The following is a 12,299-nucleotide window of genomic DNA, read 5'->3' as shown; positions in this document are numbered from 1 at the left end:
CTGTACTACTTCTCTTTGTTTGCAAGCTTTAGTTAATGGCTTCCTCACCATTAGGCAGCTCAGGGGAATGCTATTGAGAGGACTAATTGAATTCTTGCCAATTTGGCGCATGGTCCAAAGCTACTCCAAGTCTTGGTATTTGCCATGTTATGCATTTACCTCTCTTCTCATGTGCATAGTTTTGATACCTCCTTCTGCTGAATATATGCCAGAAATTAAAACTGTCTACATGAATACATATCATAAATATGGTAGCTTGTGCTCCTTGGCATGGAGAAGCTACACCTCATTGCTCTGTTGCAAAGAGTTAGGAAAAAAAAAAAAAGAACTAAAAACTTCAAACTGAATATGTACATATTTAAAATCCAGAAGAATTCGTGTACTTTTATTTTAGAAATTCTATTGTTTATGAAATTGATCTAATAGTGAAAAAAACTATCAATTTTTTTTTCTCTCTACTAACTCTACCAACAGTCCCCTTCCACCACACCAAGCTTGAATACTCGCTTTTCCTAATTATCAAGAAGATTATACATAGAGCATTAGCACTTCTGGCTACTTAAGGAATAACATTTTCCTGGCCCTTAGCAATTATTTATCCACAAGACTGAATGAGGTTAATTAGCAAAGTAGGAATTTGTGGGAGTGCGTGTAATGATGGGCAATAACGTGTTGAAAGGCTAAAGAGGAAAAGTTGGCAAGTAAGTCAGTAAGTAAATAAATCCATACATAACATGAGCCAAAAAACACAAATTATAAAAAGAAAAGTTCTTTCTTTTGACTTTTTTTTTTTATAAAATAATTCTTTTCAGTAGATGTCAAGTGGAAAAGTTGTACAAATTTGGGATAGGCGGCATCCATGGTACGTGAAACACTTGAAGACCCAGTTGCTATAAATGCTCTCCAGGGCACTCCAGGGGAGCACAGTATATTTGAATACAGTTTTAGACACAAGAGCATGTTTTATTCTCTAGTTACAGATGTCCTCTAGATTGCTTATGTGGGAATTGCTGAAGCATTTCTAATGTTCTGTCCCGTGTCTTACCTCTCGTACTTCTGCAATATGCTTGTCCCCCTCAAAGTCCATCTGCTTCTCCTCTTTGGTTCCTCAGCTTATGTCCCTGTCCCTATCTCAGCTTCTGGTCAAAGGCATGTCTTCTCGTCTGTTGGTCGTTTCCTCTTTTTTCAACCGTCATCTATTTGAAAGTATTAATTATCTAAGATGGGTAGTGTCATCTCTCACGGAATTATACGTGGGCCATAAAATATTTCATAGCTGAGATCTTTGAATATCTGCTAGGGATGCTTAATGGAAATAAATATTCCTTGTTGTTTCCCTTTCACAGTTTGTGGAGATGAATGCACGGGCCTTCTTCTTGGTGACTTGGCTCGCCTGGAGCAGATGGCCATGAGTATCAACCTCACTGGCCCACTACCTGCCCCATACAAAATGCTGTATGGTCTTGAAAATATGACTCAAGAACTAAAGGTAGGTTGGAGCAGTAACATCAAGAGCCCAGGAAAAGATGACAGAAGCTTCCCAAGGGGCAGTGGCCAGAATTGCAAATGTTCTTCCCATTGCCCCAAATCAAAGCAAGCAGCCAGGAGGAAATTCAGAGACTTTCTAAACCAGTGTTTTTGAAATTTGAGTATTATACTATAACAGATTGCTATTAAGGGAAAGAGGCTTATGTGCCCTCAGTGCTTGGCCTAAATCAGCTTTATTATGTTATTTAAATATGTACCAACATAAAATCAGGTATAGTTCCCTATACTTATAGCTCTATAAAATCAAAACACATTAATCCTCACAAAAGCCTAAAACACCAATAAAATTAAAATTAAAAACATTAATATAAAATAACAGATGATTTTTGTTGAGAGCAAATTGCTGCTTGCAACAGGAATATGCCCCTAACTACTTCCACACAGGTTCTTTCATCAGTGTGTATGTTACATGTAACCCCTACCGTTCCACGGTATGAACTACAGAGCCCCTCGCAAGGGGTCCTTGGCATCACTTGAGAAGGCCACATGATTTACATGTTCAATCCACCACACAACAGACATGCGTGCAGAGGCGGGTTTTGAGATCAGGTGACCAGATCCATCTCTCAGGGGCCCAGCCTGACTTCCAGAAACGCTTACATTAACATTTAAGCTTCCTGTCAAAATGAAAACTCAAGATTAAAATTTTGTACTAGAGAGCTAGGAGACCTTTGAAAACACTTCACTGAGAACTAATTTGAAAAACACTGTTCTAAAACATTCTTAAAACTTTTGGTAGTGGGTGGGAGTGGAGGAAATGTTAAGGAAATTGAGATTTCATCTGATGAAAAAAGATGGAAAGTGACTCCAAATACACCATCGGTCAATGATCACGTAGTTTTGAGAAGTCCTGGAGAATTTCGGTATTGCGCTTGATTCCCTGGGAGTTTTACAGCTCCTATGCTGTGGTCACTACCCTCAGTCTATGTGGTTATAGCAATAATTTAAGAATCAGGAGAATCGGGGCACCTGGGTGGCTCAGTGGGTTGGGCCACTGCCTTCGGCTCAGGTATGATCTCAGGGTCCTGGGATCGAGTCCCACATCGGGCTCTCTGCTCAGTGGGGAGCCTGCTTTTTTCCCTCTCTCTCTCTCTCTGCCTGCCTCTCCGTCTACTTGTGATCTCTCTCTGTCAAATAAATAAATAAAATCTTTAAAAATCTTTTAAAAATCTTTAAAAGTCTTTAAAAATGAATCAGGAGAATCATCATGTGTTTTACACATTTTTGACTTACCATATTGTACAAAGATTGGAGAAACAGGTAATATTCAGTTACCACGGGATGCATTATGAATGAGAGTGTAATTTGTGTTGGAGCTTGAAGGATAGACACAATTTAATAGGCAGAGAAATGTTGGCAAGGACGGTTTATTCACTAGACACTGGAAGACACTCTTCTAGGGAGTATATTCTATAATCTGAACCATGGCCTTCAAGGCAAGTATTATTAGTCCTATTTTCCAGAAGAGGAAGCCAATAATGATGACAGCAAAAATAACTAACACTCATTGATTAGTATCTCTGTTCAAAGCAATTAACTGACTAAAGCCTCACATGAATTATCATACATAAATCTTATAGAAACTCCAAGAGGTAGGAAAGAAGTACTGTATCATCCATGTTTTTTTCAGGTAGGGAAACCGAAATATAGAAAAGTTACATATGGAACCCAGGATCACACAGCTATTCAATGCAGAGCCAGGATTTGAGTAGGGAAAGGTACTATGACTCTAGGGCCGGGAGAATGAAACTACCTTTGTCAAGCTCAGAGAGAGAGAAAGTAACTTGCCTGGAAAGGCCCAGCCCAGCTTCCCTGGCCCTGGGCTTGTACTCTTGCCATGGAGTCTAAGAGAGTGTGTGAGCCAAAGCAGAACTGTGAATTCACAGGACTTGTCTATCAGACATGAGAAGGCAGGCAGGCTAGTAAAAGATAAGGCTAGAAACTTGAGTGGGGTAGGGTGATGTGAAGGACAACCTTGAAAGCCACAATCTTCTCTAAGCACAGACAAAGCCATGGTCTCAAAGATACCAAAGATCCATTTGCTGTTGAATCTGAGTGACCACTGTCCGTTTGGTCATTATAGCTTAGCTAACCTGTGTTCTTCCCTCCTTCTCCATAAGATTCACTAGAACACAGAGGAATCTTGAGTTTACCTTGTAGTAACAGGAGTTTTAATAAGGAAGATACTGACTGGATGTTTTTCTTAGTCCCCCCTTATTCATTCTTTCATTTACTCATGGTCAGCAATGGCTCACAAGCAGATGATCCTCCTTCTGACTTACCATCAGGTCAGTCGTAGCCTCATGTATGCCACAGTGCCTCGCTATGTAAGCATTTCATCATCTCACATCATCACAAGAGGGGTGCCTATAGTCCAGTAGAATATTTTGAGAGAGGGAGAAAGTATAGTCACATGATTTTTATTATAGCATATCTTTATAATTGCTCTATTTTATCATTGTTAATCTCTTATGGGTCTAATTTATGAATTAAACTTTATCCTAGGCTCATATGTATAAGAAAAAAACAGTATATCAGGGTTCAATAGGATCAGTTTCAGGCATCTACTGGGGGTCCTGGAACATAACCCTCCAGGGATGAGGGGGAACTGCTATATATGGGGGAATTACAAAGAAAGGAAATTGAACTAGAAGAGAAAATACTTCAGTAGGACATAAACAATTTTGAAAATACTACCTAAGCACCGGATGAAGTAGTGAAAGGCCCTAATGGAAGAGCTTTTCATCTGTGACCACCACCTGAGCCAAGAGACACAGTCTTCTACCTCCTGAGTGCTGGCTGAGTGTTGGTCAAAACCACCTTGATTTTCCTTCCGTTCCAGTCTTCCTTGAATCTGGGTTTGTGTCCTTCTTTTACAATTTACTTAATACCTGGGTACTTGGGATCCTATCTTAATATTTTAAAAATAGTAAGCAAGTTATTTTACCTCCTTGTTTGTTTCCTTTCTCTGTGTCTGTGCTATCTGGTTCCAGCCTGAGATCACTGAGAAAAGAGTTGAGGTTCTGAGCTCATTGCAACAAGGCAGACACTGCCCACCATGGGGCATGTGGTCATGTCTCCAAAGGTCATAGAAAAGACTCTGAGTATTTGGGTTTGTGCTGGGTGTTCTGGGGTAGCTGTAAAGAAGCAGGGGTTTGGGCTGGATTGGGTGCTATTAGGAAGTGGGGGTAATGGATGATTCTAGTGAATCTTACAGGTTAGCAAAGCTATAATGACCAAAGGGACAGTGGTCACTCAGATTCAACAGCAAATGGATCTTTGGTATCTTTGAGACCATGGCTTTGTCTGTGCTTAGAGAAGATTGTGGCGTGATCTTATTTTCTTTCATAGATCCCTGTCACAGGGTGACCTTGTCTAATGTTACTGTTCTGTGACATTGACTATGTTCAACAAGGAAAATGGCCCCTCTGTGAGTGCCTGGCCAGGCCCCCTCCTCTCTTTCTTTTCTGTAAACTGTATCTCTGTTCATTGAAATGGGAGCCTTGAACAATTGGGCAGAGTTCATCTTGACTCTACCCCTTACTGGCCATGTGATCTTGTGCAGGTTTTAACTTTCTTTGAACCACAGTCTCCTCAGACACGAAACAAAATAACATTTACCTCATAGAACTGTTTGAAGAATTAAGTTTGTGTGTGTTGGGGGGGACCCTGGCACATACTAATTTCTCAGTAAATGACTGCAACTTGCATTGCTTGCCAAGATATTCTGCATAGCACTGGAGATATATAGATATAGATACATATATCTATGTATCTTTTCTAGTTGAACCAGTTTCCTTATCTTTTCTTGGAAGATAAGAAGAAGAAATACTTTATATATAAAGGAGAACTGTTGTGTTAAATGTGCAACCCTATGATCACTGCAAAACCATTTACTAAAATGTATATGGGATGAAATCTTTTTCAGCACCTGCTCTCACCTCAGCGGGCCCCAGAGAGGCTCATTCAATTGGCAGAAGGCAATCTGAACATGCTCGTGTCGGAAATGAATGAGCTTCTGACCAGGGTAAGTTGGGAGGGTCATGAATCTCCTTACAGCAGATAGATCATGTGTATTAAGGAAAATTACATCAAATTTCTGAAGTGCAAATCTTGTTGTTTCTAATTCCCAATTTGGGGGAGAAGTAGATGTATCTTAACCTGATACTTCTGCCTCAAAGAAAATCCTGAAGCTCAGTAGCATCAACAGAAGTTGTGATTCTTGGGCAGTGTCAAGGACAAGGGCTAAAAATATCAGTGACAGTGTATTTTGAAAATTCTATCCAGTCACACATAAAAGTGTTTATCAGTTTTGAATTCCAACAACACTGTCTTTGACTATGTAAGGAAAAAGAAAAGCAAATGAAAATACTTAAAGGCGCTTTGATCTTATCACGGGATATTTGCATTTGTATAGAAATACAGTTGAAATCAGTATTCCTAACAAAAGAGGAAATCTTTATTGTGAAAATCCAAAGTATTTAAGACACTTTGAAAAGTTAGAATGTAAAATCCCTGTTACATTTATCGGACTTTTTAAGGAATTGGGTGTTTTAAACTTTAAAAAACCTGAAGAAGGTCATTTCTTTTTGCTGTTAGAGAAGGAAGAAAACAACACAAAGTCCGCCATCTTGTGGCCAGAAAAATGTATGAGCAGAAAACAGGCCTGTAATTTAGGGATCCAGTTTGATTATTTAAGAGCTTTAAATGATGAAGAATATTGAAGCTAGAATGTCCTTACATATTATCCAGTTCATTTCTTTGTTTATTTGTTCAAGAAGAAATACCTCAGGTCGTGACAATGAAAAGAATTACCACTGGCCATATAATTAACTAAACTCAGAGACCTAAGTAGAACCCAGTCTCCAGGGGCACCTGGGTGGCTCTGTCAGTTAAACATCTGCCATTGGCTCAGGTCATGATCACATGACCTGGGTCCTGGGATTGAGCCCCATGTCGGGCTCCATGATCAGTGGGGAGTCTGTTGGAGGCTCTCTCTCTCTCTCCCTCTGCTCCCCCTACTCGCAACTCGCGCACAGGGACTCTCTTTCTCTGTCTTAAGTAAATATATATATTTTTTAAGATTTTATTTGTTTCTCAGTGGGAGAGAAAGCACAAGCAGGGGGAGAAGCACGCAGGGGGAGAAGCAGGCTTCCCACTGAGCAGGGAGCCAGATGTAGACTCGATCCCTAGACCCTAGAATCATGACCTGAGCTGAAGGCAGACACTTGGCCGAGTGAACCACCCATACATATGTATGTAGATGTGTGGAGGGTAATATGGGACAACTGCATGCAAATATGTAATCAAACATGAAATAAAATAAAGGAACAAGAAATGTACCTGAGAAACATAAATGGAATGATTTAATCTCTTTAAGGGTAATTAGGGAAAATTCCATGGACCAGGAAGCGTTTCATTTATTCATTCATTTTATTAATACTTATTGGGCAGATACCATGTTCTTGGTACTCTGTCAAAATGACAGACACTGGGAATAGAGGCATAGGAAAAACTGACACAAGCATTGCTCTCAGTGATTTGATTATAGCTTAATTATTTAAACCTAGAAACAAGAGCTATTTTACTAGGAATTTCAGACCTTTATAATGTCTTAGCCTATATCTTTTTTATCTTCTCAGCAGAAACTCCCATACTGAATAAATTTTTAAAAATAGGCTTCCTGTATTAGAGAAGTTGAAGGTTATAAGAAAAGTTGATTGGAAAGTACAAATGGTTCCCATATACCCCCTAACCCTATATATACATAGCTTCCCCATTATTAACACCCTCACCCCAGAGTGGTATGCTTATTACAACAAAGCTACACTGACAATCATTGTCATTCAAAGTTCATAGTGTACTTTTTGATTCATTCATGGTGTTTTACATTCTTTAGGTTTTGAGAAATGTTTACTGACATGTGTACACCATTATAGTATCATACAGAGTACTTTCACTGCCCTAAAAATGCACTATGCTCCACCTACTCAAATATCTCTCCTCTCAAACCCCTGGAAAAGGGATCTTTTTACGGTTCTATAGTTTTGCCTTTTCCAAAGTACCAAATAGTTGGAATCACACAGTATGTATGTAGCCTTTTCACATGGGCTTCTTATACTAGGTAATATCCATTTAAGTTTCCTCTATATCTTTTCATGGTTTTATTACGCATTTCTTTTTTAGTACTGACTGATATTTTCCATTGTCTGATTGTACCACAGTTTATTTATCCATTCATCTGCTAAAGGACATCCTGGTTGCTTCCAAGTTTTGGCAACATGAGTAAAGCTACTATAAACATTTGAGTACATAAGTTTTCAATTCATTTTTGTAAGTAACAAGGAGCTCAATCAGTGAATCATAAAGTAAAAGCATGTTTCGTTTTGTAAGAAATCACCAGACTGTCCTCCAAAGTGGGCAGTGCCATTTTGCCTCTCACCAGCAATGAATACGAATTCCAGTTGCTCCACAACCTCACTAGCGTTTGGTGTTGTCACTGCTTTGAATTTTTGCCATTCTGTTATGTGTGTAGTTGTAGCTCCTTGTTTTAATTTATAGTTCTCTAATGATATATGATACCAAACATCTTCTTATTGGAACCCTCATGAATGGAATTAGTGCCTTTACAAAAGGAACACTTATAGAAAAAAAGATTCTTTTCTGCCTCCTGACCTTATGAGGACACAGTGAAAAATGATACTAGGAAGTGAGTTCTCACCAGACATCAGACCCATGGGGGACTTGATCTTGTGCTTTCCCCCAAATTCCAGAACTATGAGAAATAAACTTTAGTTCTGATAAGCCACCTAATGTATAATATTTGGTTATGGCAGCCCAGATGGACTAAGACAAGTCTTTTCTCATTTCCTTTTTATTTGCATTGTTTGTTTTCTTGTTATTTAACTTCAAGAGGTCTTTGTCTATTTTGGATCATAGCTCTTTATCAGATATGTCCTTCATAAATATTTTTCCCCAGTCAGTGGCTTGCTTTCTCATTCTCATATCTCTCACAGTGCAGAAGTTTATAATTTTAATGAAGTCTAGTTTATCAATTGTTTCTTTCATGTATTTGACTTTGGTGTTATATCTAAAAGTTGTCACCATTTTTAAGGTCATATAGATTTTCTTCTATGTTATCTTCTAGGTGTTTTATAGTTTTATATTTTACATTTAGGTCCAGCATCCAATTTCAGTTAATTTCAGTACTATGTTTAAATAAATTTGTTATTTTAGAATTATTTTAGATTGACAGAAAAGTTTTAAAGGTAATATAGATATTTCATCTATACTCCATACTCAGTTTCCCCTATTAATTTCTTGGTACAGTGTATCTGTCACAACTAATGAATTAGTATTGATCCATTATTATTAATAAAAACTGTACTTTATTCAGATTTCTTCAGTTTTCACTTAACACTTAAAATCTGTATTATTCCAGAATCTCATTCCAGGATACTGCATCACATTTTATATCATCATGTCTTTTAGACTATGGACTGAGATTTAAACTTCCTTGTTTTTGACGATTTGGTAGTTTTGACTAGCTCATGTATTTTGTAGGATGTCCCTCATTGGGGTTTGTCTCATGTTTTTGTGGTAAGTATAGAGTTATGGGTTTTTGTGGGAAAGGCTAAAGAGGATAAAGTATCATTTTTATCATTTTATCATTTTTATTACATCAAATTAAGAACCCATGTAATCAGTGTGTCTTATTATCTTGATTACCTGCTAAGGTAATGTTTACCAGATTTGTCCACTGTAAATTTACCCTTTTTCTAAGACCATTTTTATCTGTGCATTCTTCAGATTTTATAACACAAAAAGCCTAGAAATAAGACTACTGAAAGCAAAGATCTCTTCAATGAAGTGGGGATGAGGAGGAAATGAAAATCCTCATTTATCAATTAAACTTGTCTCTGTCACATTTATAATTAGAAACATAAATATCATGGAAACTTTAAATACTCAAATCAGCATGATCAATTCTTCCCTTGTGGTCAAGCTGCATGAAAATCAAAAGGTGAATTGATACATATGGAATCATCACAGAAGGCTACATTACGGAAATATCCAATAGTATTATCCTGAGACCACCAGTACCTTTATCTCATGGCCTTGAATGATCCAGCATTGGATGTGGTGGCCATGACTTTCATGGCTACATTAGAGGAGACATTGCCTTAAATTAGGAGCCCATATAGGAATTACTTAGGGCCAGGTCTCACTTCCAAAGGTTGTGATGTAATTGTTCTGAGAGGGGCAGTAAGTGCACTGGGATTTTCAAGAGCTCTTCCAATGATTCTGATGTCAGCCAAGGTTGAAAACTGTGAGCTTATACTCACCTGATAATTTCAGCTACCATTCTGCAGGAGAGTTCTTTCACTGGTACAGCCAGTATTTTTTTATTATTAATTATTTTTATTCACATATAATGTATTATTCGCCCCAGGGGTACAGGTATGTAAAATGTCAAGCTTCTCCATTTCACAGCACTCATCATATCACATACTCTCCCCAGTGTCCATAACCCAACCACCCTCTCCCTACCCACTTCACCCAGCAATCCTCTGTTTTGTGAGACTAAGAGTCTCTTTTGGTTTTTCTCCCTCCCAACCCCATCTTGTTTCATTTTTTCCTTCCCTACCCCCCAAGCCCCCCAACCCCGCCTCTCAAATTCCTCATATCAGAGAGGTCATATGATAATTGTCTTTACCTGATTGACTTATTTCACTAAGCATAATACCCTCTAGTTTCATCCACGTCATTGCAAACGGCAAGATTTCATTTCTTTTGATGGTTGCATAGTATTCCATTGTATATATGTACGACTGCTTCTTTATCCATTCATCTGTTGATGGACATCTTGGTTCTTTCCATAGTTTGACTATTGTGGACATTGCTGCTATAAACATTCGGGTGCACGTGTCCCTTCAGATCACTACATTTGTATTTTTACGGTAAATACCCAGTATTGTGATTGTTGTAGAGTAGTTCTATTTTCTACTTTTTGAGGAACCTCCATGCTGTTTTCCGGAGTGGCTGTATTCCCACCAGCAGTGTAGGAGGGTTCCCCTTTCTCCCCTTTCTCCCCATCATTTCCTGATGTTAATTTTAGACATTCTGACAGGTGTGAGGTGATATCTCATTGTGGTTTTGATTTGTATTTCTCTGATGCCAAATGATGTGGAGCACTTTTTCATGTGTCTGTTGGCCATGTGGATGTCTTCTTTGCAGAAATGTCTGTTCATGTCCTCTTCCCATTTCTTGATTGGATTATTTGTTCTTTGGGTGTTGAGTTTGATAAGTTCTTTATAGATTTTGGATACTAGCCCTTTATCTGATATGTCGTTTGAAAATACCTTCTCCCATTCTGTCAGTTGTCTTTGGTTTTGTTGACTATTTCCGTTGCTGTGCAGAAGCTTTTGATCTTGATGAAGTCCCAATAGTTCATTTTTGCTCTTGCTTCTCTTGCCTTTGGCAATGTGTCTAGGAAGAAGTTGCTGCAGCTGAGGTTGAAGAGGTTGCTGCCCGTGTTCTCCTCAAGGATTTTGATGGATTCCTTTCTCACATTGAAGTCTTTCATCCATTTGGAGTCTATTTTTGTGTATGGTATAAGGAAATGGTCCAGTTTCATTCTTTTCCATGCGGCTATCCAATTTTCCCAATATCATTTCTTGAAGACACTGGTTTTGTTTTGTTTTGTTTTTTCCATTGGACATTCTTTCCTGCTTTGCAAAGATTAGTTGGCTATAGAGTTGAGGGTCTATTTCTGGGCTCTCTATTCTGTTCCATTAATCTGTGTGTCTGTTTTTGTGCCAGTACCATACTGTCTTAATGACAGTTTTGTAATAGAGCTTGAGGTCCAGAATTGTGGTGCCACCAACTTTGGCTTTCTTTTTCAACATTCCTCTGGCTATTTGGGGTCTTTTCCAGTTCCACATAAATTTTAGGTGTTTTTTCCATTTCTTTGGGGGGGGGCAATGGTGGTATTTTGATAGGTATTTTATTAAATGTGTAGATTGCTTTAGGTAGCATAGACATTTTTACAATACTTGTTTTTCCAGTCCATGAGTATGGAACGTTTTCCATTTCTTTGTGTCTCCTCAATTTGTTTTATGAGTACTTTATAGTTTTCTGAGTACAGATTCTTTGCCTCTTTGGTTAGGTTTATACCTAGGTATCTTGTGGTTTTTGGTGCAGTTGTAAATGGGATTGACTTTTTAATTTCTCTTTTCTCTGTCTTGTTGTTGATGTAAAGAAATGCAACTGATTTCTGTGCATTGATTTTATATACTGACACTTTACTGAATTCCTGTATGAGTTCTAGCAGTTTTGGAGTGAAGTTTTTTGAGTTTTCCACATAAAGTATCATATCATCTGCAAAGAGTAATAGTTTGACTTCTTCTTTGTCGATTCAAATGCCTTTTATTTCTTTTGTTGTCTGATTGCTGAGGCTAGGACTTCTAGTATCATTTTGAATAGCACTGATAATAGTGGACATCCCTGCCGTGTGTGTTCCTGACCTTAGGGGAATAGCTTTCAGTTTTTCCCCCTTGATAATAATATTAGCTGTGGGTTTTTCATAGATGGCTTTGATAATATGGAGGTATGTACCGTCTATCCCTACACTTTGAAGAGTTTTGATCAAGAAATTGTGCTGTACTTTGTCAAGTGCTTTTTCAGCATCTATTGAGAGTATCATGTGGTTCTTGTTCTTTCTTTTACTAATGTATTCTATCACATTCATT

General features: G+C 38.2%; 1 protein-coding gene across 5 annotated transcripts in view; it reads left to right on the top strand.

The window, feature by feature from the left end:
- The window catches only part of LAMA2 (laminin subunit alpha 2), a 637,158-nt gene that overhangs the window by 474,080 nt on the left and 150,779 nt on the right, over positions 1–12,299 (top strand). For all 5 annotated transcript variants that reach the window (XM_045066381.1, XM_045066380.1, XM_045066378.1 and 2 more), the window contains 2 exons: positions 1,347–1,489; positions 5,477–5,575. In XM_045066381.1, the coding sequence (XP_044922316.1) occupies positions 1,347–1,489; positions 5,477–5,575 (242 nt within the window). The remainder of the gene's footprint in view (positions 1–1,346; positions 1,490–5,476; positions 5,576–12,299) is intronic.

This window comes from Mustela putorius, unplaced genomic scaffold, assembly GCF_011764305.1.
Source record: "Mustela putorius furo isolate JIRA1106 unplaced genomic scaffold, ASM1176430v1.1 tig00003863_pilon_pilon_pilon, whole genome shotgun sequence".
In the NCBI taxonomy this organism is placed as follows: domain Eukaryota; kingdom Metazoa; phylum Chordata; class Mammalia; order Carnivora; family Mustelidae; genus Mustela; species Mustela putorius.
Note: the sequence above shows the minus strand (reverse complement) of the source record. Positions and strands in the feature narration are given on the sequence as shown.